The following is a 26,453-nucleotide window of genomic DNA, read 5'->3' as shown; positions in this document are numbered from 1 at the left end:
TGTGTGGGTCACCTGTAGTTGTGTGTGTGTGTGTGGGTCACCTGTAGTGTGTGTGTGGGTCACCTGTAGTTGTGTGTGTGTGTGTGGGTCACCTGTAGTTGTGTGTGTGTGGGTCACCTGTAGTTGTGTGTGTGTGGGTCACCTGTAGTTGTGGGTGTGGGTCACCTGTAGTTGTGTGTGTGTGTTGGTCACCTGTAGTTGTGTGTGTGTCTGTGGGTCACCTGTAGTTGTGTGTGTGTCTGTGGGTCACCTGTAGTTGTGTGTGTGTGGGTCACCTGTAGTGTGTGTGTGTGGGTCACCTGTAGTTGTGTGTGTGTGGGTCACCTGCAGTTGTGTGTGTGTGGGTCACCTGTAGTGTGTGTTTGTCACCTGTAGTTGTGTGTGTTTGTCACCTGTAGTTGTGTGGGTGTGTGTGGGTCACCTGTAGTGTGTGTGTGTGGGTCACCTGTAGTTGTGTGTGTGTGTGTGTCACCTGTAGTTGTGTGTGTGTGTGTGTGTCACCTGTAGTTGTGTGTGTGTGTGTGGGTCACCTGTAGTTGTGTGTGTGGGTCAACTGTAGTGTGTGTGTGTGGGTCACCTGTAGTTGTGTTTGTGTGTGGGTCACCTGTAGTTGTGTTTGTGTGTGGGTCACCTGTAGTTGTGTTTGTGTGTGGGTCACCTGTAGTTGTGTTTGTGTGTGGGTCACCTGTAGTTGTGTGTGTGTGTGTGGGTCACCTGTAGTTGTGTGTGTGTGTTGGTCACCTGTAGTTGTGTGTGTGTGGGTCACCTGTAGTTGTGTGTGTGTGGGTCACCTGTAGTTGTGTGTGTGGGTCACCTGTAGTTGTGTGTGTGTGGGTCACCTGTAGTTGTGTGTGTGTGGGTCACCTGTAGTTGTGTGTGTGTGGGTCACCTGTAGTTGTGTGTGTGTGGGTCACCTGTAGTTTTGTGTGTGTGGGTCACCTGTAGTTGTGTGTGTGTGGGTCACCTGTAGTTGTGTGTGTGTGTGTGGGTCACCTGTAGTTGTGTGTGTGGGTCACCTGTAGTTGTGTGTGTGTGTGTGTGGGTCACCTGTAGTGTGTGTGTGTGTGGGTCACCTGTAGTTGTGTGTGTGTGTGGGTCACCTGTAGTTGTGTGTGGGTCACCTGTAGTTGTGTGTGTGTGGGGGTCACCTGTAGTGTGTGTGTGGGGGTCACCTGTAGTTGTGTGTGTGGGGGTCACCTGTAGTGTGTGTGTGGGGGTCACCTGTAGTTGTGTGTGTGGGGGTCACCTGTAGTTGTGTGTGTGTGGGTCACCTGTAGTGTGTGTGTGTGGGTCACCTGTAGTGTGTGTGTGTGGGTCACCTGTAGTGTGTGTGTGTGGGTCACCTGTAGTGTGTGTGTGTGGGTCACCTGTAGTGTGTGTGTGTGGGTCACCTGTAGTTGTGTGTGTGTGTGGGTCACCTGTAGTTGTGTGTGTGTGTGGGTCACCTGTAGTTGTGTTTGTGTGTGGGTCACCTGTAGTTGTGTTTGTGTGTGGGTCACCTGTAGTTGTGTTTGTGTGTGGGTCACCTGTAGTTGTGTTTGTGTGTGGGTCACCTGTAGTGTGTGTGTGGGTCACCTGTAGTGTGTGTGTGGGTCACCTGTAGTTGTGTGTGTGTCACCTGTAGTTGTGTGTGTGTGTGTGTGGGTCACCTGTAGTTGTGTGTGTGTGGGTCACCTGTAGTTGTGTGTGTGTGTGTGGGTCACCTGTAGTTGTGTGTGTGTGTGTGCCACCTGTAGTTGTGTGCGCGTGTGTGCACGTGCTACTGGTGGCTTTGGTAGGTGCTGACCGACAGCACTTGCCCCCCAATGATCAGTCTCTCTGTTGGCAACTACAGCCCTGTGGCACACACATACGCGAGGTCCTGTGACCGATCCTCTCTCCCTCGGTGCAAACCCATCCCCCCCCCACTCCTCACGACATCCCCCACCTCCTCCTCCACCAACTCGGCATGGCGCGCCAATTTGAATAGGAGTCCACGTGAATTTCCACATGGGCCCTCCCTCCCCTGTACTTTGCATCATCTTCATCACCACGGTCATCATAAATAATCATCAGCATCATCATCATCAGAATCATCAGCTGCTGATGATTCTGATGATGCTTCTGATGATGATTCTGATGATGGTGATGTATGTATGCCAGCGCAAGGGTTAACAGAATCTCCTTCCGACTCCGCGTAATGGCAGCTGCTCTGTGGCAGTGCAGCAGTGGCAGCGGCAGGCCACGTGGTTTGAGCTCACAAAATGGCCGACCGCACTGTATGCTGCTGCTGGTGATGATGATGGGAGGGAGAGAGAAGAGGAGAGAGAGAGAGAGAGCGCGGAGTGAGAGGGGGAGGGAGAAGGGGGGAGGGAGGGAGGGAGGCTGCACACACACACACAGGCTTGTGTGACGGAGCCCTTGTGTGTATGTGTGTGTGTGTGCGCGACGCCCTCTGCTGGTAGACGTTTGGCGATGGTGTTGCAGCTACAGGGCCTTGCTGCTGCCACACTGTTGCATGCATCATCACGGCATTGTGTGTGACGCACGCTCACTTCACGAAATGATAGCGATCTCTAACCCTCCCCACGTTGTAGCATCACACAGACTGCACGGTCGGGGCTTAGTGCTGTCGGCGAGCGCCTACGAAGGCCGGCACGGCACACTTAAGCGGGCGGCGTGGTCAGCGCCAAAGCCTGCCCCCCGGCCGCCTTTGTCTCCCCGGTACTCGTTCGAGGTTGGGTTGAGGCTTCGAGGCGGGCCCTAGTCACCGGTGCTTGTTGGTGGTGGGCAGTGAGCGGGAGTCGAACTCCTGGGTGCGTGGTGCAGCGCTATCCATTGCACCGCCGCTCCCTCAAACACACACACACACACGGAGACAAAGATCCTCGGTGTAGCCTGTAACAGACTGGCGGGGCAAGTGCTTGTTGGCGCGAGCACCTACGAAGGCCCGGCACTCTGTGGCACACGAGAGGGGTGGTGGGTGGCCAGCACCACGCCCGGCTGCCTTTGTCTCCCTCGCGGCGATGTTCACTACGCGCCGCACCAGGTACTCGTTTGAGGCCCAGGACCGGTTCGAATAATCGTCACCGGTGTTGGCCGTGAGCGGGAATCGAACCCGGGTCGTGGCCGGGTTCCGCTCCCCGCCACACTTGCACGTACCTATGCACATGCCCCCCCCCACCCCCTACGGACGCAAAGAGCCACCGTGTGTGGGGGGTTTCTTTACAAGACCGTAGTAACGGGACGGTTCATCGCGTTTGTTTGAATGGAGCCGCGATGGTCTTGTTGTGAGAGTTTGGAGAGGTGACGGCGGTGGTGGTGGTGGCGGGAGAAAATTCCAGATTGGAGCAAAGTGTGGGAAGAAGCAGAAAGAGAAGTGAGGTGGCCTGCTCCTGCTGCTGCTGATGATGATGTTGCTGCTGCTGATGATGATGATTATGCTGCTGCTGATGATACTGCTGCTGTTAATGATGATGCTGTTGATGATGATGATGCTGCCGATGGTTTTGCTGTTGCTGATGATGATGCTGCCGCTGATGAGGATGCTGCTTTTTCTTTGCCGCTCCTGCTGCTGACAGTGCTGCTGTTGAAGATGCTGCTAACAACAGTGCTGCTGCTGATGCTGCTGACAATGCTGATGATGATGATGCTGCTGCTGCGTCTAATAATGCTGCTGCTGAAGCTGCTGCTGCTGTACCCACCACGTGGCAGTGAGAGGAGAAAGAAGAGTGGGAAGGGCCGTGTAACTGGTGGTGGGGGAGGGGTACGCGTCTCACTGTGTGCGAGTAGCTTGGGGGGTGGTGTGCACGCCCGTGCGTGTGTGTGTGTGCGCGCGTGTGTGTGCGTTATCCGGCCACACAATAGCCCGAACCCGAACACTTAACCGCCGGCTCCCCCCCCCCCCCCACGCAGAACTTCACTCGCACCCTGTCGCCTGAACCGCGCTTAAAAGAAGCGAGGGCCGAATTCCTCTCCTTCGCGGCTAGGCCGGTGTGCGAGAGACGGCCGTGGATGGCGGAGGGTTTGTAAAGGGTTTTTTTTTTTTGGGTTGGATCGCGTCAATGTGTCGTGGAGCCCCCGCCAGCACCCGGCACGGCCAACTCTGGTCAAGGGCTGTCACGTGAACAGAGCGTGGCCAATCCGTCACCAGTACAGCACCAACCGGTGTGCTGAAGAGCCAGGCCACAACATTTACAATCCGAGTACGACGCTTCGCCGGTGATTCCAACGAGCTTCATCAGGCGACAAGACAGGTTTGTGGAGAAGCCCCACCACCCGTTTTGTTCCCTTGTGTAGAGGCGTAGAGGGTTTGTTAAGCGCCTGCAACTTGTTGGCAAACGTGGGGCGCAAAAGGGGCCTGATGAGAGTCGCATTCAATGAACGTTTTGCCTCTGATGACCAGCTTTCAAATAGGCGTATTAAGAGTTGCCTAACGCTGGCACGCTGGCACGCCAGACAGACAGCCAGTGTCTGACGCTCGCAGCACTAGACTCCCAAGACTGGCTGTGACACGCTAGACTCCCAAGACTGGCTATGACACGCTAGACTCCCACTCCCAAGACTATAGCTCTAACACGCCAGACTCCCAAGATCATGGTCGTAACGCGCTGGACTGCCGAGACCATGGTTGTAACACGCTAGACTCCAAGATCATAGTTGTACCACGCTAGACTCCCAAGACCATGGTCGTAACGCGCTAGACTCCCAAGATCATAGTAACACGCTAGACTCCAAGATCATAGTAACACGCTAGACTCCAAGATCATAGTAACACGCGAGACTCCCAAGATCATAGTAACACGCTAGACTCCAAGATCATAGTTGTAACACGCTAGACTCCAAGATCATAGTAACACGCTAGACTCCAAGATCATAGTAACACGCTAGACTCCAAGATCATAGTAACACACTAGACTCAAAGATCATAGTCATAACACGCTAGACTCCAAGATCATAGTCATAACACGCTAGACTCCAAGATCATAGTAACACGCTAGACTCCAAGATCATAGTAACACGCTAGACTCCAAGATCATAGTCATAACACGCTAGACTCCAAGATCATAGTCATAACACGCTAGACTCCAAGATCATAGTCATAACACGCTAGACTCCAAGATCATAGTAACACGCTAGACTCCCAAGATCATAGTAACACGCTAGACTCCAAGATCATAGTAACACGCAAGACTCCAAGATCATAGTAACACGCAAGACTCCAAGATCATAGTTGTAACACGCTAGACTCCAAGATCATAGTAACACGCTAGACTCCCAAGATCATAGTCATAACACGCTAGACTCCAAGATCATAGTCATAACACGCTAGACTCCAAGATCATAGTCATAACACGCTAGACTCCCAAGATCATAGTCATAACACGCTAGACTCCAAGATCATGGTCGTAACACGCTAGACTCCAAGATCAGTCATAACACGCTAGACTCCAAGATCAGTCATAACACGCTAGACTCCAAGATCAGTCATAACACGCTAGACTCCCAAGATCATGGTTGTAACACGCTAGCCTAGTCGACCCGTGCTGTGTCTCTAACACCGGAACGCTAGCCAGCCACTGTGTAATTAACACTAGCACCGTAGACTCTTCTATACCTGTCGCGCGAGCCTAGCGGACTCTAGCACAAGAGCCAGCCTCAGAGCAGCATTAATAGCATCAGGAGGAAGCTGTGCTGAGCAGCAGCAGCATCATCATCAGCAGCAAGACTAGCAGCAGCAGCATCAGGAAGGAGTGGTTGGCAGCATCAGCAGTGGAATCAGGAAGCAGCAGCAGTATCGGCAGCAGTAACGAAAGCATCGGAGAGTAGCAGTGCTAGTAAGCGGTGCTTAAGAGAGCTTTTTGTTTTTAGTCTGTTGTCCTTCCCCCGCACCCTACGGTTAGCCACGCTTGCCTACGTGCAGTGCGAAAGAAGTTCGTCATACACACAGCGGCAGTATTGACATCGTCAGCAGCATAATCATCAGAAGCTCGGCGTACATGCAGCAACATCAAGCGGCATCAGAAGCTCGGCATGCATACAGCAGTATTAGCAACGTCAACAGCAAAGCTGTGGGAACACCAGGGGGACCACGTGGGGGACACACGTGGGGGACCACGTGTAGGAACACGCGCGGGGGTGTCCTCGTTTTTCTCCCCGACGGCCGCGGGTACCGGGGTGCCGCACACGAACTTTGCGCTACCGCCTCTGTGGTTGGGTGAGAGGCGCGCCATTGGGTGCCGCCAATTGGTCGCGGAAAGGCCGAGCTGCCCCCCGTCCCGTGCCGTGCTGCACGGGTTGGTTTTTTACCGCTGCAGGTCCCCTGCGTATTCCCTGTGCCTCTTAACGCGTGCCTCTTCGCCTCCGCAAGGGGTCCGTCTCGAGCTCCCCGCGTGGCTCCGCGGGTCTCCGCATATCGCCGTGGGTCCGCGAAGGGAGCGATCCACGGTTTGAGTTGCGTGGCGGCGGCGGCGGCGGCGGCGGCGATCGCGCTCCGGCACCGTGAACGCGAGCCTCTGGGAATCTCTGCGTCTCGGTGCGTCTCCCTGGGGTTTGCCCGGGCGGTCCATGGCGCGTGCGTTTCGTTGAAAGGACCACGATGGCACTCATGTGGCTTGTGTCTTTAAATATATCTCCGTGGGTCGCTTGGATATCCCTACGAGTCTACGTACGAGTGTGTATCACTACGGGCCTGTATGTACTCTGTGTCTCTCTGGAGTTTGCGTCTCTCTCTCTCATCATCATCACGGTGGCAAGGAGATGTTAACTACCTCGCCTGGTATGCAGGAAGTCGTGGGTTCGAGCCCGACCCTGACGCCTCTGCTGCTGTACATTTGGAAATTGCGTCTCTGATCATCATCATCACGGTGGCTAGGAGATGTTAACTACCTCGCCTGGTATGCAGGAAGTCGTGGGTTCGATCTCGACCCTGACGCCTGCTGCTGCTGTATATTTTGAGTCTGCGTCTCTCATCATCATCACGGTGGCTAGGAGATGTTAACTACCTCGCCTGGTACGCAGTAGGTCTTAGGTTCGATCTCGACCCTGACGCTTGCTGCTGTACATTTGAAGTTTGCGTCTCTCATCATCATCACGGTGGCTAGGAGATGTTAACTACCTCGCCTGGTATACAGGAAGTCGTGGGTTCGATCTCGACCCTGACGCCTGTTGCCGTACATGTGGAGTTTGCGTCTCTCATCATCATCACGGTGGCTAGGAGATGTTAACTACCTCGCCTGGTACGCAGTAGGTCTTAGGTTCGATCTCGACCCTGACGCTTGCTGCTGTACATTTGAAGTTTGCGTCTCTCATCATCATCACGGTGGCTAGGAGATGTTAACTACCTCGCCTGGTATACAGGAAGTCGTGGGTTCGATCTCGACCCTGACGCCTGTTGCCGTACATGTGGAGTTTGCGTCTCTCATCATCATCACGGTGGCTAGGAGATGTTAACTACCTCGCCTGGTGGCAGTGTGGATTTTTCTCCGGGTCCTCCGATTATTCCCCTCCCCGGCCGCATTAAGTAGCAACGTCACCCACGCGTTCTCAGAGCGTTTGGCTGTTGCCTCGAATTTCCCCGCGACTAGCCACTGCTGTCCGGTGGCGGTTTGCATTTTGCGACGGCCAATTTCGCCTTGCCTGTTAAAATGTAAACGGTGCTTTATGTTTTTATTTAAAGCTTTCGTGACTGCAGGGATTCATATTCTTGGTTCTTTCGGTAAAGTCACCACCACGTAGAAGGTTTTCACGCCTGATGATGATTGCTGCTTGTGTTGCAGTGGAAACGTCGAGCGAATTGTATTGTTTTATTTTTTTTTTAGTATTTTATTGTTTCCCTTCCACGTGGTGGTGACTTTACCGAAAGAACCAAGATTATAATAAAATATTGTTTTATATTTGTATTATTTTATTGTTTCCCTTCTACGTGGTGGTGACTTTACCGAAAGAACCAAGAATATAATAAAAATATTGTTTTATATTTTTATTTTTTTATTGTTTCCCTTCTACGTGGTGGTGACTTTACCGAAAGAACCAAGAATATAATAAAAATATTGTTTTATATTTTTGTTATTTATTGTTTCCCTTCTATGTGGTGGTGACTTTACCGAAAGAACCAAGAATATAATAAAATTATTGTTTTATATTTTTAATATTTTATTGTTTCCCTTCTATGTGGTGGTGACTTTACCGAAAGAACCAAGATTCCGATGGTTCATGGTTCCAGTCTCTTTTGGTTTTGCATGGCCACGATTTGCAACACTGCCGATGCGGGGCCGTTTCCCTTCAACGCTCCCGGTGCTGTCGATGTCCCGGTGCGGCTGTGGTAAATCGGGGAGGGGTGGGTGGTGGGTGGTGGGTTACAAAGGTGCAGACCCCCCCCCTCCTCGCCTGCAGTTGCCCACAGCACTCAACCACCGTTGATGGCAGCGTTGAAGTCGAGCTGCAGAGTTACGGTTCCTGTGTGGATAACCGGCGCCTCTCTCTCCCCCCCCCCCACCCCCCACCCACGTCCGCCGCTCCTCATCATCCTCTTCCTTGCGAACTCCTCGCACATCTCCTACCTCCTCCTCCGCTCCGTTCCTCCTCACAACCGCCACCTCCCTGCCATCCCCGCCATCTTCTCCTCACAACCTCCGCCGCCGCCACCACCTACTCCTCCACTATCTCCTCCGCCTCCTCCTCCTCCTCCTCCTCCACCACCGCTACCTCTTCCCCCCCCCCCCCCCTCCCACCGTGACAGGTGACGAGGTTGGCCCCGCCGCGGCGGCCGCCACCGCCACCGCCACCATGTTTCAGCTTCCGGTGAACAACCTTGAGACGATCCGGAAGGGGCGCGGAGCGGTGAAGAGGATCCTGTCGGACATCGGCCTCGAGTTCTGCCAGGATGCGCTCAAGGTGGCCGTGCGTGTGGTGGAGGGGGGGCGGTGGCGGGGGGGGCGTTAGAGAGACTGCCGCGCCGGGAGATAGAATGCGAAACGAGGCGACCGTCTTTGCTAGGCGCACGAAAGGCGGTCGCCGCGGCGGCCGTCTGGAAAGCTCTGGCGACGTCACAGAACATTTCTTGTTTCAGACCGGAGGAATCCGATGAGCTTGCGAAGATTCTAGATTCGAAGCTTTCGTGACTGCTAGGGTCCATACTCTTTGGTTCTATTGGGTAAAGTCACGTAGGTGAAAATAAAATAACACCTACGTGACTTCACCCAATAGAACCAAAGAGTACGGAGCTTGTGGAGCTCTTTCTCACAGATGTCCGGACATCAGGAAGCCACCGGTGGAGCCGATGCGCTTTTAAAATCATCGTCTACATCAGGGGTGGGGTAGCGTCCGGCCCACGGGCCGTATGAGGCCCGCGAAATCATTTTGGGTCTCCGGCCCTGCCAAGGGCAACCGCAAGGCGGGACTCGAAACGCAACAAGTCTAGGTAGGGGCAAACCTGGGAAAGCATTCGCGAGTAGCGGCAACATCGTCAATAGCCGGCTAACACCACCACCACCACCACCACACGCCTCACCCAAACAGAAGCGGTTCCAGCCCATCGCATTAGGGGGGGGAGGGGGGGGCGAGTTAATTAAATGTTTGACCAAAAAATAATAACGAGCTAATTTTTAAGTTGATGATAAATACCCAAATGGCCCTTGGCAGAAAAAAGGTTGCCCACCCCTGATCTAGATTGTAAACTCATTTCTTTTAGAGCTGCTTTTTATGATTAGGTTGTCATTCCCCCTCCCCCCCCCCCCACCATGTAGCTCCGTTTAGCACGGTTGGTTACGTATGGTGTGAAAGAAGTTCAACATACATACACACATGCATAGACTTATCACACAGACCCTTGGACTCATCACACAGCAGAGACCCGGAGACTCTCACAGACACCCGTAGACTCTCAGACACCCGTAGACTCGCACAGACACCCGTAGACTCTCACAGACACCCGTAGACTCGCACAGACATCCGTAGACTCTCACAGACACCCGTAGACTCTCACAGACACCCGTAGACTCGCACAGACACCCGTAGACTCGCACAGACACCCGTAGACTAGCACAGACACCCGTAGACTCGCACAGACACCCGTAGACTCTCACAGACACCCGTAGACTCTCACAGACACCCGTAGACTCTCACAGACACCGTAGACTCTCACAGACACCCGTAGACTCTCACAGACACCCGTAGACTCTCACAGACACCCGTGGACCCTCACAGACACCCGTAGACTCTCACATACACCGTAGACTCGCACGGACACCCGTAGACCCTCACGGACACCCGTAGACTCTCACAGACACCCGTAGACTCGCACAGACACCCGTAGACTCTCACAGACACCCATAGACTCGCGCAGACACTCGTAGACTCTCACAGACACCTGTAGACTCTCACGCACACCCGTAGACTCTCCCGGACACCCGTAGACTCTCACAGACACCCGTAGACTCTCACAGACACCCGTAGACACTCACAGACACCCGTAGACTCTCACAGACTCCCCTAGACTCTCACAGACACCCGTAGACTCTCACAGACACCCGTAGACTCTCACAGACACCCGTAGACTCTCACAGACACCCGTGGACTCGCACGGACACCCATAGACCCTCACGGACACCCGTAGACTCTCACGGACACCCGTAGACTCTCACGGACACCCGTAGACTCTCTCGGACACCCGTAGACTCTCACGGACACCCGTAGACTCTCGGACACCCGTAGACCCTCACAGATACCCGTAGACCCTCACAGACACCCGTAGACTCAGACACCCGTAGACTCTCACAGACACCCATAGACACTCACAGACTCCCCTAGACTCTCACAGACACCCGTAGACTCTCACAGACACCCGTAGACTCTCACAGACACCCGTGGACCCTCACAGACAACCGTAGACTCTCGCAGACACCCGTAGACCCTCTCAGACACCCGTAGACCCTCTCAGACACCCGTAGACTCTCACAGACACCCGTAGACCCTCACAGACACCTGTAGACTCTCACAGCCACCCATAGACTCGTACATCTACCCATGGACTCACTACATCGGGCGCATTCAGATTCGCTTCTGCGGCCGTCTGGAAACGCTCTTCCTCTGGATATTAGAAAACCACAGTAGCTATGCACTCTAAATCATTGTCTAGATTTACAAACTCATTTCTTTAGAACTGTTGTTCGTGGTTAGTTGTCCTTCCCTAGCGCGGTTGGCTACGTACGGTGCCGGAGAAGTTCTATGTAAATGCACAGTGTGTGTGATTGTTGCGTGTGATGTCCATTTGTTCTGTGTGTGTGGTTGGTTACGTGTGATTTTTGTGTGTGTGCGCGTGCGTGGCGAGTGATTGTTGTGTTGTCTGTAATTGTTGTGTAGCGAGTGTTGTGTGCGATTGTTGTGGTGCGGGTGTTTGATTGTTCTGTATGATTGTTGTGGTGCGGGGTGTGCGAGTGTTGGGTGTGATTGTTGTGTGTGATTGTCGTGGTGCGGGTGTGTGGTTGTTTGTAATGTGTGTGATTGTTCCGTGTGATGTGTGTTGTGCGGTGTGTGTGTGTGATTGTTCCGTGTTGATTGTTGTGTGTGGGTGAGGGTTGTGTGCGGTGTGTGGGACGTGCGATTGTTCTGTGTGATGTGTGTTCGGTGTGTAATTATTGTGTGTGTGATTTGTTCTGTGTGATGTGTGTTGTGCGGTGTGTGTGTGTGAGATTGTTCTTAGTTGATTGTTTCGTGTGGATGATGGTTGTGTGTGCGGGGTGTGTGTGTGCGCGCGCGATTGCTCCGAGCGAGTGTTGTGGTGCGGGGGGCTGTGTGTAATTGTTGCACGGTTGTTGTTGTTGTTGCAGCTCGACCATCAGGACCATGAGGTTGTGTCGTGGTTCTACAAGCACACCAAGTGGGATCACATCTCGTGTGGAGACCCTCCCCCGCCCAAGAGGAGGAAGGTGAGAGGGATTGATGGCCACCCTCCTCACCCCGCCCCCTCCTCCACCCACCCCCTCCTCCCTCCGTAGCTAAGTGGGGCTTTAATTGGCAAAATAAAATAGTTGAGTTTTAGTAATGGGTCTCTACGAGTGGATCTCTGGGTCTTTACGGGTCTCTGTGCGTTCAGAGTATCTGGTAGCAGCTCCGTTCGGGGGTTGGGGGCGGTGGCCCATTACACCTGGTAAAATGTAATATAATTATTTTGGTTTAACACGTAGGCTTTTGCGACCCCTCCCTCTCCAATATCGTCCATAATTACAGGGGTTTTGTGTGGGTTTGTCACGTGAACAGAACGTGCCATTTCGTTACCGGTACAGCACTGCAGCCGGTGGTGGTGTTGTCGGAGAGCAAATCCGCGGCGTTGACAAATCTTGTGAGTCCGACGTTTTGCCAGTTATTGCAACCCCGGCATCATCAGGCGGGGACAGGCCAGATCAGTGTGGGGGGGGGAGGGGGGAATCCTCCGGTTTGCAACAGAGGGATATGTGTGATGGCGTCACTTGTGAGCCCCCCCTCCCCCCCCAATAAAACAATAACAATAATTCTGATGCATGACGCCCATTTCGGCGTAGGATCCCAATGACCAAATTTCCAGCCTCGAGGCCTATTTCAAGATGCCGCTATTAAACCTGCAAGTCTCTAAAAGGGTGCTCGCCGCCGCACGCGATACGCGCACGGGAACTAATTGCATTCGTACATTCCAGCAAGATATCCACCACACCCACCCCCCCCCAAGATCTCCCGATCTCCAAACCGCTCGGCACTTCCCAGGGTGTGGGTGGCCCCACAGGGTTAAGATCGGCGCTTGCGCGAGCGTGGCACCCCCCCCCGCGGGCTGTGTGTGGTGGGGGGGGGGAACGCCCTCGCCGCTAGAGGTCGGGGCGATCGGAGGTCCGTAGATGTCACCTCAAGTTTAACACGTAGGCTTTCGCCGGCCGATGTTATTTTATTTTATAGTAGAGGTTTTTTTTTGGGTTCGGGGTCGCTGGTTTGCTCTCCCCCCCCCTCTCCCCCCACCGCACACGGCGGTGGGCTGAAGCGGTCACTAATTGGCACGTGGTTTTGCGTGGCGAACCTTGCTTTGGCTGTGTTGGGTGGTGGAGGGTTACGACACATTTATTACTTTGGCGATCTAACCCTAAGTTGACTCTTCACTTCGGTCGGTTGCTCCCTACCCCCCCCCCTCCCCTCCCTTATTGGTTCTGTTTTTTTGTTTTGTGTCGCTGCTTTTAATTCTTTGCGCATTTGGGGGGGAAATCTTGGGATGGGAGCACGCAAATTACACACTTGAATTATTAACAACTGTTACCGTACAGGGTGCTTACGAAACAACAGTTGTTTTGACGCTTCTGAGATTTCGCAACAACACCACCACCACCACGGGAAATGTGCCTGAAGAGACCCCACCTGGAGGAGGGAAGGTTCTAGGCGAACAATTTGAGACTCTTTAACTTTTTGAAGCTATTAACGTGTTCACATTTGTTTCGATTTTAAAGCTGCAAGGATTCATCTTCTTTGGTTCTTTCGGTAAAGTCACCACCACCACCACCACGTAGAATGAGAATAAAATTTTATTTGATCAATTTATTATTTTATTCTAATTTCTACGTGACTTTACCGATAGAACCAAAGAGAGATTACATTTGTTGCTGGTGTGGGACTAATCAAGCTTCAAAGACGATGCATATATTATCAGAGTGCGTTTTTTTGCTTGCATTCTGGCCACAAAGTATCGTGGCTGACGCGGCAACAGGATCCCTCGTGAAAAGGTTTCAGTTTGGCGTCTTGACATCTCGGCGCGGCTGTTCTGTTGGCGGCAAAGAGGGAAAAAACTATTCTCGTACACCTGTTGAATCGCGTGGCGGGGTATTCATCCCCTCTCTTTCCTTGCAAAACGATCGCTCCCCCGTGCAAGTGTTTTAGCAATTCTTGTTTTAAAGCACCCACCACCCACCCACCCACCCCACACCGTACGTCGGTCCGACTCCTCCGCGGTCGTGCCGCCCACACTCTCACCTCACCGCCGCTCCTTCCCCGCCCCTCCCGCCCCTCCCGCCGGCTCGGCAGGGCGTGCCGGAGAACACCCGCTGCCGCCTCTGCAGCCACGTGGCGGCGAATCCCCGCAGCCTCGAGTACCACGCCGACAGCCAGCACTACAACCGCCTGGAGCAGTGCGTCACCTTCGGCTGCGTCTTCTGCCCCTTCCGAGCGGGCCGCCCCGCCATGGAGCGCCACGTCGCCTCCTTCCACCCGCCGCGCGGCAGCCTCGAGCTGGCGGGCCGCCCCGGCGTCTTCCAGCAGATGTTCTTCGTGTGCCGCCGGTGCTCGCAGAAGAGCACCAACTTCCTGACCATGCGCACGCACGTGGCACGCGCCCACCGCGTCGGCGTCGCCTCCGAGGTCATCGGCATCGTCCTGGAGATGTGCCGCATGCAGGCGCCTGCCAGCGGCGGCTCGCGCGGCTCCGGCGCCGGGCAGCAGCACGCGTCCGCCGTCGTGGTGTCGGCCGCGTCGGGGAGGGGAGGCGGCGGAGGAGGCGGTGGAGGCGGAGGCGGAGGAGGCGGCGGAGGCGGTGGAGGAGTGCCGAACGGCGCCGGCGGGGGCGTGGGTCCGTCGCACGTCGGCGCCTCGTCCAAGAACGGCCGCTACGTCGACGTCTACTTCTGCAAGCGCTGCGGACTCAAGGAGGAGTCTTACCCCAACATGCTGAAGCACGTGGCCAAGGTGCACGGCAACGTGGAGCCCAAGTCCCTGATCGGACACTTCCTCAAGCTCGGCGGCCTGCACCCGGCCGAGGTGAGCGGCGTGCGCAAGCCCCCGCCCGCCGGCGCCGGCGCCGGCGCCCCTCCCGCCGGCTACTCGGGCGCTCACTCGAGCCGCCTGCCTCCCCAGCAGCAAATGCACCACCAGCAGCAGCACCACCACCAGCAGCAGCAGCAGCAGCTGTGGGGCCGCGTTCCTTCGCTCGCCGGGCACCAGCAGGGCGGGCGCGGCGGCTCCGGCGGCGGCGGCGGCTCCGGCGCCAACTCGACGCAGAAGTGGAAGCTGTGCGAGCGCTGCATGGAGCTGGTGCCGGAGGAGTCGTACGGGAAGCACCTGGCGACGCTGTGCCCGGCGCTCGGCAAGCGGCTGCCTCCGCACGGGCACCAGCAGCAGCAGCAGCAGCAGGGCGGCAGGGCGCCGGCCGACCCCGTGGTGCGCTGCGGCATGTGCAGCGCGTTGGTGCGCCGAAGCATGTTCTCGACTCACCTGCTGGCGCACGGCGACGTCTGCTACGCCTGCCGCATGTCCTTCCCCAACTCGGCGTCGCTCATGGCCCACGCGCACAAGAAGCACGGCAGCCAGCTGCCCGTGCCCTTCCCCCTGCCGCTCAGCTCCAAGCACCCGAGCAACCAGACGGCGCACGCCGGCGGCGGCAGGTCGGGGTCGGCCGGCCAGCCGATGTCGTCGGCCGGGATGGGCTACGCGGCGGGCGCCGGGGTTTCCGGCGCGGCCAGGGGCGGCGGCGGCGGCGCCGGGCGGTCGCAGGCCGCCGGTGGCGGCGGTGCCGGCGCGACGGGGATGTCGTCTCGGTTCCCGGCGCAGCAGAGGCCCGGCGCGAACCGCAACGCCGCTCAGCAGCAGCAGCAGCAGCAGCAGCCGCCGGTGCTGGCCGACGGCAACATCGTGGTGAAGTCCCTGTGCCTCTTCTGCCAGGACCGTGTGATCGGCCTCAAGAGCCAGCTGAGCTCGCTCATGGAGCAGCACCTCCACGCCAAGCACAACGTGTTCACGCTACGCCACCCCAGCCGTCAGACGGTCTCCTACTGCTGCACGCGCTGCCGCGGCCGCTACCAGGACCCCGTGCAGTCCAGCACCATCGCGGCCCACCAGAAGCACTGCGTGGGGCGAGTGCCGCCCAAGACCCCCGGCGGCGGCGGCGCGGCCGGCGGCGGCGCCGGCGCCGGCGCCGGTGGCGGCGGCGCCGGCGCCGTCCAGACGCCGCCCAGCCTGGCCAAGGGCGGCAACGGCGGACTCGGCGGCGTGCTCGGGGGCTCGATAGGCGCCAGCGGCACCACCAGCATCGGCGGAGGGGGGATGGCGGTGACCGGCGGCGTCCAGCCGCCGCGGCAGACGGGGCGAAGGACGGGCGGCGCGCGGGGGGCGTTCGCCGGCGGCCACGGCCAATTCGGCGGCCCGTCCCTCGCCGGCGCGGCCGGCGGCGGCGGCGGCGGCGCGGGGGCGGCGGCGGCGGCGGCGAAGGTGAACCTGGCGCTGAGCACGGAGAGCGTGGAGGGGAAGAGCTACGAGGAGCGGAAGCGCTTCCTCGTCGGCTACTTCCACGCGAGGCCCTACCCCAACCGGCAGGAGGTGGAGGCGCTGACGTCGCGCCTGTGGCTCAACAAGACGGAGGTGGCCGGCATGTTCTCCATGAAGCGCAAGCAGTGCCTGCGCGGGGTCGAGCGCCGGCACGCCGAGGTGCTGCTCGGCTTCGACATGCGGGAGCTGCGAGCGCTGAAGCACGGGCTCGGCTTCGAGGGCGGCGAGCGCCAGCCGGCGGCGGCGGCGTCGGCGGCGTCGGCGGCGTCGGCGCCGGCGGAGCAGCAGCAGCACCAGGAAGAGGAGGAGGAGGAGGAGGTGGAGGAGGTGGTGGGGGCGGCGGTCGTGGCCGCGGCGGCCGCGGCGTTGGCCGACGACATCCCCGCGGCGCCGGCGGACGGCGACGGCGAGAACGGAGACGCGGCCGGCGGCGGCGGCGGCGGCGAGGATGAGGAGGAGGAGGATGACGAGGAGGAGGAAGAAGAGGAGGAAGAGGAGGACGGAGGAGGAGGAGGAGGAGGAGGGGGAGGAGAAGAGGACCGCGCGGTCGACGAGGAGGAGAATTTTGACGACTCGACGAAGATGAGTCCGGAGGAGGTGGTGCTGTCGGATGGGTCTAGCTGTTCACGCGAGGACGCGGAGGACGCGGAGGACGCGGAGGAGGCAGAGGAGGCGGAGGAGGAGGCGGAGGAGGCGGAGGACGCCGAGGAGGCGGAGGAGGAGGAGGACGACGCCCCCAACGACGCCGAGGATGCGGAGGACGTGGAGGAGGCGGAGGAGGAGGAGGAGGAGGAGAACGACGCCGACGACTCCCAGAACGACGTGGAGGAAGCGGACGACGACGACGCGGAGAGCTCGTCGTCGTCGTCGTCGTCCGTCGAGGAGGTGGTCGCCGCGGGAGACGACTTCGAAGGGGGCGAGGGAGCCGAGGAGGAGGAGGAGGAGGAGGAGCGCTTCTCCTACGAGGGCGGCGGTGGCGACGCGACCACCACGAAGGAGGAGGAGGAGGATGATGAGGAGGAGGAGGAGGAGGACGACGAGAGGGGCGACGACTACCCCGAGGTGAAGAAGGGCTACTTCGACGCCGACGGCAGCTCGGAGGGCGAAGCCGCCGGCGGCGTCGTCGCCGGCGGCGCGGCCGGAGGCGGCGGCGGAGCCGGAGGCGGCGGAGGCGGCGGAGGCGGCGGAGGCGGCGGAGGCGGCGGAGGCGGCGGAGGCGGCTACTTCGACGGCGACGAGGCGGGCAACAGCGCGGACGCCGCCGGCCACGAGGTGGACCTCCGCGAGGAGGGGCGGAGCGACGAGGACGGGGAGGAGGAGGACGGCGAGGAGGAGGAGGAGTCCGACGAGGAGTCGGAGGATAGCAGCAGCTCGGAGGAGGTGGAGTGATTCTCCTCCTCCTCCTCCTCGGGCAAGGAGGAGGAGGAGGTGGTGGAGGTGCGAGAGACCGGGCGGCGACTACGGGGCGGAGGAGGCAGAGGAGGCAGAGGAGGAGATTGGAGCGATGTTTTGTTTTGAACTTTGGCCACGCCTGACGGGGGATCGGTGTGACGTCGACGACGATGAAATCGGGAGGGGGGAGGGGGCGGTGAGAAAGTCCGACAGCGGCCGCGGCGTTGCCGGCGCCGGCGGCGGCCCGAGACGCCGGCGCCGACCGTAGACACCGGGGTGGGGGCGGGGGCGGGGGGGGGGGGCGATCGATTTGGTTCAGCGCCGCCGCTCGGCAAAACTCTAAACCGCGCGCGCGACCCGTGGCGGTGATGACGAAGGGTAGAAGGGGCGGGGTCATGACATGACAACACCGGGGTGTGGTGGTGGTGGTGGTGGAAGTTTCTTGAAGGCGATCGCCGCTAGCGCCAAGTTGCCACGACACCCACACCCGCCCCCCCCCCCCCTGCCGCCGCCATCGCTGACCCCTTTGACCCACCCCCCCCCGGCCCCCCGGCCCCCCGCCACTTCCCGCGCCAACTCCCGCAATTTATTTTAATTTTTTTGCTCAAAACCGGAAGATTTTTTTTCCTTCCACCGCAACTTTTGGACCGCAACGGCCAATCGGTCGGCAGCCGGAGGATCACATGACCTGCCCGAGTTTCGCTCGCTCGCTCGTTCGCTCGCTCGCTCGCTCGCGCCTGTGCCCCCCCCCATCCCCCCCGCCCCCCATCGCGCCCGTAGGCCAACCGGATCGCGGACGAGAAGGTCACATGACGGCGGTCGGTCGTGTGTACCGATTGGACCAAAAGAAAAACCAAAAAACTGTTCGCGAAAACTTCACGACGCCGCCGCCGCCGCCGCCGCCGCTTTCTGATTCCCACGCAAAGCAGCAAATCGACCGGCCGGGCAAGTGGAAAACGATTCGAAAAAATTGTCGGTCTTCAGGGGAGGGAGGGGGGGCCGCCCCCCCCCCCCCCCTGCCCCCCCCCCCCTCCTCCCCCCCTGAAAAGCCAAAAGAAAACCAATTGTGGGGGAAATCGTCATTCTCCCCTCCTCCTCTTCCATCTGTCGGCCGTCTTCGCACCCTCGATGGATATATATATATATTTTTTTGGCCCACCACCCGACTCCCCCTCCTCCTCCTCCTCCAACCCCCCCATCCCCACCCCTGATGACGTTACCTCGATGCGTCGTAGCTGTTATGGGGGTTTATATTAGCGGGGGCGGGGGAAGAGGAGCGAGGAGGAGGAGGAGGAGGATGAGGAGGCAGGCGGGGGCGGGGTAAGACATCTTGTAGCGAACGAGACTTCACGGACAAGATTCCCGCCGGAACGAGATTTATGCAATCGTTTTTTTGTTTTGCGAGCGAGCGTGTGCCCCCGGGGGGTGGTCTCCTGCCCGCCGCACAAGCGTCTTGTGGTTGCCCCCCGTGGCAACCACAGAGGGTGGTGGTGGTGGTGGTGGGTGGGTGGGTGGTCAGGGTTCTGGGTTTAATGTCGAATCTCGTTATTTTTTTGTAAGCGTTTTCTCTCTTTCTAACAGATGTGGTTATTTGGTTGTTTTTTTTCTTTCCATCCATCCCTCCCCCCCCACCACCACCACCCCCTCCTCCTCCCCCCCCCCCCCCCCCGTCGCCGTTAATACCGACACGTTCGATAAACAACAACAGCAACAACAACATAAATAGGAATAAGCAAAAAAAAATACAAAAAAAACTGTCTACAAATGAGGGTGTTGTTTTTTTTTTGGTGGTGGTGGTGGGGGGTGGTAGCGGGGTTGTTGGGAGAGTTGGGGGGGGGAGAGAGAGAGAGAGAGAGGTGGGGGGGGGTGGAGTGGTGTTGTTAAACTCTTCCGTCTTGACCTACCTGTGTAGGTGCGGTATCCCAGGGGGTGGGGTTTATGAAGCGCTCTGTACATAGTGGAGAGACAGGTTTGGGTCGCAGGAGATGAGTTTAGAAAAATTCCAGACGTTGCTGTTCACAGTTAAGGGGGTGGGGGGGGGGTGGGGGTGTTGGGGGGGGCCGAGCTGGCGGCTTGGGGGGGGGGGTGTGGGGGGGCGGAGGGGGGAGGGGCTGCCCCCCCCTCCCTCCCTCAAAGTCCCCCCCCCCGCCCATCCGCCCCCTCTCCCCTGGCCATTCGCTTTTCCGGCTTTCGTCGCTTGTCCCCCGTTTTGTTTTTACTTTCCACTCGTTGGTTCCGCCCCCCCCCCCACTTCGGCGACGGGGTCCAAGTTGGGCCCCCGTCGCCTCGCAGACGGCGGCGGCTGCGGCTGCGGCTGCGGCGGCGTCACCACGGCGGCGAGACGTCTCCCGGTGTCCCCTGTACATATCTTGAAGAGAGCGAGAGAGAGAGAGCGAGAGAGAGAGAGAGAGCGAGAGAGAGAGCGAGAGAGAGATAGTGTGTATGGTGGAGGGGGGCGGAGAGGGGAGGAGTGAGAGAGAGCTAAGACGAACCGGCGGTGGTAAAAGAGGAGCCGGTCGGCGTTGAGATTTTCTTGGTTCCGCGCGAGTCCGTGCTGCGTACGTAGAAGCGTGTACAGCATGTAGAAGCGTGTACACGCTGCGTACGTACAAGCGTGTACACGCTTGTACGTACGCAGCGTGTACACGCTTCTACGTACGTAGAAGCGTGTACACGCTTCTGTGTACGTAGAAGCGTGTACACGCTTGTACGTACAAGCGTGTACACGCTTCTGTGTACGTACAAGCGTGTACATGCTTGTACGTACGTATAAGCGTGTACACACTGCGTACGTACAAGCGTGTACACGCTTCTGTGTACGTACAAGCGTGTACACGCTTCTGTGTACGTACAAGCGTGTACACGCTTCTGTGTACGTACAAGCGTGTACACGCTTCTGTGTACGTAGAAGCGTGTACACGCTTCTGTGTACGTACAAGCGTGTACACGCTTCTGTGTACGTACAAGCGTGTACACGCTGCGTACAAGCAGGCTGCTCCCCCCCCCCCCCCCAGCCTTAACGAGGACAGTGGGGGGCGACTTGGCTTGCAAGCGGTAGCGTCGTTAACATTTTTGCTTACTTAGTGTGTGGATGTAGAGAGACCGAAGGCCGCCAGACTTTTACCCCCTTCTCCCCCCCCCTCACCCACCCCACCCCCTCGTCCCCTGCCCCCCCCCCCCTTTTTATCGTTTAGTTTCGTTTGTCCCTCGTGCGCGCGCCCCCCCCCAATTTCCCCCCCCCCAAACCTCCCCCCAGCGTGTTCCATCTCGCATATTGTACACAGTCTCTATTGTTTGATAGAATAAAGCTATCATGAATTACCCCGTCGAGTGCGTGGCTCGCTGCTTGTGGCGGGTTGGGGGATGGGGAGGGAGGCAGCTGCCGCTGCTGCTGGGGGCACGGAGGGGAGAGAGAGGTGGTGGTGACGGTGGCGGTGGTGGTGGTGGCGGTGATGGTGGTGGTGGTGGCGGTGGTGCTGGTGGTGGTGGTGGTGACGGTGGGTGGTGCTGGTGGTGGCGGTGGGTGGTGGTGGTGGTGGTGCTGGCGGTGGTGGTGGTGGCGGTGCTGGTGGTGGTGTCAGTGGCTGTGGCGGTGCTGGTGGTGGTGCTGGTGGTGGTGGTGCTGGCGGTGGTGGTGGCAGTGGCGGTCGTGCTGGTGGCGGTGGTGCTGGTACTGGTGGTACTGGTGGTGCTGGTACTGGTGGTGCTGGTACTGGTGGTGCTGGCGGTGGTGGTGCTGGCGGTGGTGCTGGCGGTTGTGCCGGTGGTGCTGGCGGTCGTGGTCGTGGTGGTGCTGGTGGTGGTGGTGGCGGGGATGCTGGTCCTGGTGCGGCGATATTTTTACAGGGCTTGTGTCAGCTGCCGTGGTGGCCCCCAGAGGCTTGTTACTAAAACATTTTTTAAGTTTTTTTAAATTATTATTTTGATACCAGGGTAAAGGCGGGGGGGGGGGGGGGGGGTGGTGGAGGGCTCGCCGATCCTTATTTATTCGAACAAATGATGTCTCAACCCAAAAGCGTTGGCACGTGGATTTCGGGTCCTGCCCCCCCCCCCCACCACCACAGGCTTTAAATTCCCGCGTGACGAGCCCCAATTCATTGAGCTGTCATTTTGTGGACAGGTCACGTGTCTAAGGAAGCTACACGGCTCGGTTTGAGCCCTTCAGAAAGGTTCGTTTTCAGTCATGCCCGCGTGGGCCACGATGGATTTCGAAGGCGTGGGTCAGATCGGCTCAACCGCAACGGTAGGAGGCTGCTAGACTTACGTTGCAAGCCCCATGGGATTGTCATTGCCAAACCACCCTGTTCCGGCGTCGGCGTATCCGCACGACATCGTGGATGCACGCGCGGGGCTCCAACAGCGGTAACATCTGCTCGACTGTAATAGTGGCAATGTTGAATGCAGGCCCGTGTCCCTTGACAACCAGGACCGGCCTTGGAGCTGATCTGCCCATTCACCATCAGCTTGTCCATCCGTAAGATGCGTCATCTGTAAGATGCGTCATCCGTGAGATGCGTCATCCGTAAGATGCGTCATCCGTAAGATGCACCGTCTGTAAGATGCGTCATCCGCATGATGCATCATCTGTAAGATGCGTCATTCGTAAGATGCGTCAACCGTAAGATGCCCCGTCTGCAAGATGCGTCATCCGTAAGATGCATCATCCGTGAGATGCGTCATCTGTAAGATGCGTCTGTAAGATGCGTCATCCGCAAGATGCGTCATCCGCAGGATGCGTCATCCGTAAGATGCGTCATCCGTAAGATGCACCGTCTGTAAGATGCGTCATCTGCATGATGCATCATCTGTAAGATGCGTCATCCGTAAGATGCGTCATCCGTAAGATGCCCCGTCTGTAAGATGCGTCATCTGTTAGATGCGTCATCCGTAAGATGCGTCATCCGTAAGATGCGTCATCCGCAAGATGCGTCATCCGTAAGATGCGTCATCCGTAAGATGCGTCATCTCTAAGATGCGTCATCCGTAAGATGCGTCATCCGTAAGATGCGTCATCCGTAAGATGCGTCATCCGTAAGATGCGTCATCTGTAAGATGCGTCATCCGCAAGATGTGTCATCCGTAAGATGCGTCATCTGTAAGATGCGTCATCCGTAAGATGCGTCATCCCTAAGATGCATCATTCGTAAGATGCGTCATCCGTAAGATGCGTCATCCGTAAGATGCGTCATCCGTGAGATGCGTCATCCGTGAGATGCGTCATCCGTGAGATGCGTCATCCGTGAGATGCGTCATCCGTAAAATGCGTCATCCGCAAGATGCGTCATCCGTAAGATGCGTCATCCGTAAGATGCGTCATCCCTAAGATGCGTCATCCGTAAGATGCGTCATCCGTAAGATGCGTCATCTCTAAGATGCGTCATCCGTAAGATGCGTCATCCGTAAGATGCGTCATCCGTAAGATGCGTCATCCGTAAGATGCGTCATCCGTAAGATGCGTCATCCGCAAGATGCGTCATCCGTAAGATGCGTCATCCGTAAGATGCGTCATCCGTAAGATGCGTCATCCGTAAGATGCGTCATCCGTAAGATGCGTCATCCGTAAGATGCGTCATCCGTGAGATGCGTCATCCGCGAGATGCGTCATCCGCGAGATGCGTCATCCGCGAGATGCGTCATCCGCGAGATGCGTCATCTGTAAGATGCGCCGATCTTCGCTGAGCATGGGGTCGGCTATGTAAGCTGCGAAATAAGTTCAACCGAACTACCATTCTTCCACTGGTAGTGGTGGTGGTGAGCATAAGCCAGATTTATTTTAAACGTAAAATCACCTGCACTCGAGGGGGTATCGAAACAAATCGTGCACTCGAATAAAATCCCGAGACGAGTTAATGTTTCTCACGACGTTTCGGCCACAACACAAGCGGCCTTCATCAGGTGAAGGGACGAGACTGTCTGGAGGACATCAGGTGAAGGGACGAGACTGTCTGGAGGATAGTCTCGTCCCTTCACCTGATGAAGGCCGCTTGTGTTGTGAGTGGGTGAGTGAGAGTGTGTGTGAGTGAGGGTGTGAGTGTGTGTGAGTGTGTGTGAGTGAGTGTGTGAGTGTGTGAGAGAGTGAGTGTGTGAGTGTCTGAGTGAGTGTGTGAGTGTGTGAGTGTGTGAGTGAGTGTGTGAGTGAGTGTGTGAGTGAGTGTGTGAGTGAGTGTGTGAGTGAGTGTGTGAGTGAGTGTGTGAGTGTGTGAGTGAGTGTGTGAGTGAGTGAGTGAGTGTGTGAGTGAGTGGGTGTGTGAGTGTGTGAGTGTGTGAGTGAGTGAGTGTGTGAGTGAGTGTGTGTGTGTAAAACAACCCCCTAACTCCTCGCGGTGCCGGACGGGCAACTCTGTCGTGGACAGTGCTGTGGGGGGAGGACCAATTTCGATTGGTTCCCTCATATCGTCTGTGACCACCACAGGGGCTAAACGGGGGCTCTGGACGGGTGCGAGGGGCTGGTAACCCCTCCACCTTTAATTAATTACCACTAAACCGCGAAATAAGTATGTAACTAATAAGCTTGTGTTGGAGGCCCCGGGGGGCCAGGCGTCTATGACGTCTCCTGGCCAAACCCCAATTGGCGGAGCCAGGAGATTGAATTTCTACCCTCGGGGCTCCTCCAGAAACAACGAAAAACCACTACGGGTGGCCACGTGGAATGTTCGAACGCTCACTGCGGAGGAGAGGCTGCTACTCCTCTGTCGGGAGCTGGACCGGTACCGCCTGCATCTATGTGGCATTCAGGAGGTCCGGTGGACCGGTTCTGGCTCCTGCCACCATGAGGGGTGGACAGTCCTCTACTCGGGGCAGCAGACTGCCAAACAACAGGGTGTGGCTCTTCTTTTGAACAAAAGAATGAAGGGGGCGTGGGAGCGTGGCGGTGAGGTGTGGGAAGCTGTAAGCCCCACGCTACTTTGGGCACGCCTTCCCATAAACCGGAGGCGAGGAATGGTGGTCGTGGTTACTTATGCCCCCACCGAAGATGAACATCCGTGGAGGGATGCAGGCAAAGCCGATGAGTCAGATGCCTTCTATGACCTCCTGTCACAGGTGCTGGCTAAAGTGGCCCCTCGGGATAGAGTCATCATGTTGGGTGACTTCAATGCCCGAGTTGGTCATGATGCTGGCACCTGGTCTGGAGTGATTGGAGGGCATGGGCCAGATCAGCTCAATAACAACGGTAGGAGGCTGCTAGATTTTTGTGCAGCCCATGGGCTTGTAATTACCAACACGCTGTTCCGGCATCGGCGCATCCACACAACATCATGGATGCATGCCGGGTCCAAGCAAGAACATCTGCTGGACTACATAGTGATGGACCAGCCGATGCGAGCCCATGTCCTTGACACCAGGACCTACCGTGGAGCTGATCTGCCCTCTGACCATCGACTAATCATCTGTAAGATGCGCCTGCCATTCTTCCACTCCGGTGGTGGGTGTACACCCAGGACCCCATTCCAACTTAAAGTGGCCTGGTCTCAGTTATCTGATGAAAGTTGCAAGTGAGAATTTCATCATCACTTGCAGGCTGGGATTGGCATCGTCCCCAACTCCTCCTGATGTCGAGGGTAAATGGGCGAGGTTTAGGACTGTGACTCATGCAGCTGCAATGGCTGCTTTGGGTACGCGGTCCAGACCTCCCCAGAGACCCTGGCTGACAGAGGAAGTGTTCAGGATGGTTGAGAAAAAGCGACAGGCCCACTGTTATCGGCTACAGAATCCCACATCAGAGAATGAGGAGGCTTACCGCAGCCTTCGCTCGGAGGTTCGGAGAGCCGTGAGGCGCTGCAAGGATGGGCGGTGGTCGCGGGTTGCAGAGGAGATGGAGTCTGCCTCAGTGGCCCCTGATCACAAATCTCTATTTAACTCCATCAAAAAAGTAACCTGCAGTGCCACACCTATTACCATCATTAGGGGAAAAAACGGTGATCCAATCTCCGACCCCCAGGAACAGGTTTGCAGATTTGCCGAGCAATTCTGTGAGGTCCTGGGGAAGGGAAAATCCCTCAGCCAGGAAAACATCGTGGCACAAAGTGAGGATGATCCTGCTGAGGTTGCGGTGCCTCAAATATTGAAAGAAGTCACCCCCTGTGAGTGGCTGGCTGAGGTGCCATCTGTTGAGGACGTACTGAAGGCGATCCGGAGTCTGAGACCAGGAAAGGCAGCGGGCAGAAATGATCTCCCAAGCGAAATGCTGAGGGAGGGCGGCGTTTGTGCACAGACTGCCCTATATGACATCATAACAACAGTCTGGACCACTGGACGGGTTCTGCAGAATTGGAAGGATGCCCTGGTGGTGCCCCTTTTTAAGAAGGGGGACCGCACAGACTGTAACAACTACAGGGGCATCTCACTCCTCAGTGTGCCGGGAAAGGTCCTGGCAAGGATTATTCAACATCGCCTTGCCAGGCACGCTGAGGAGAGGCTTGCGGAGCCCCAATGCGGTTTCAGGAAAGGGCGGTCCTGCACAGATGCCATATTTTCTGTCCGTCTGCTACAGCAGAGGTGTAGGGAATTCCAACAAGACCTACATCTCTGCTTTATTGACCTGGTCAAGGCCTATGATACCATCAGTAGGCCTGGGCTCTGGGTTGTTCTTCGTGCTTTTGGAGTACCTGACCCTCTGCTTACGATCATTAAGGACCTTCATGATGGTGAGGTGGCCCGGGTAAAACTACGTGGCCGGGAGTCAGAGCCATTCCCTGTTAACCTTGGGGTGCGACAGGGATGTCCTCTGGCTCCCACATTATTTAACATCTATTTTGACCACGTAGTTTGTGAAGCCTTCAATAGCTGTACCGGGGGAATCTCCATATGGTACAGAT

The 26,453-nt window shown here is 57.2% G+C and overlaps 1 protein-coding gene across 1 annotated transcript in view; it reads left to right on the top strand.

Annotated features, from left to right (window-relative positions):
• Positions 1-20,959, top strand: part of LOC116957071 (activity-dependent neuroprotective protein a-like) — a 33,746-nt gene extending 12,787 nt beyond the window's left edge. Inside the window, exons 2-4 of the mRNA XM_076055061.1 lie at positions 8,720-8,874; positions 11,808-11,906; positions 14,014-20,959. Of these exons, the coding sequence (XP_075911176.1) occupies positions 8,767-8,874; positions 11,808-11,906; positions 14,014-17,634 (3,828 nt within the window). The 5' untranslated portion in view covers positions 8,720-8,766 and the 3' untranslated portion in view covers positions 17,635-20,959. The remainder of the gene's footprint in view (positions 1-8,719; positions 8,875-11,807; positions 11,907-14,013) is intronic.
• Positions 20,960-26,453: the final 5,494 nt, after the last annotated feature.

This window comes from Petromyzon marinus, chromosome 69 (genome assembly GCF_048934315.1).
Source record: "Petromyzon marinus isolate PM22_M1 ecotype Great Lakes invasive population chromosome 69, UKy_Petmar_22M1.pri1.0, whole genome shotgun sequence".
Classification (NCBI taxonomy): Eukaryota; Metazoa; Chordata; class Hyperoartia; order Petromyzontiformes; family Petromyzontidae; genus Petromyzon; species Petromyzon marinus.
The sequence above is the reverse complement of the archived record's forward strand: the minus strand, read 5'-3'. Positions and strand labels throughout refer to the sequence as shown.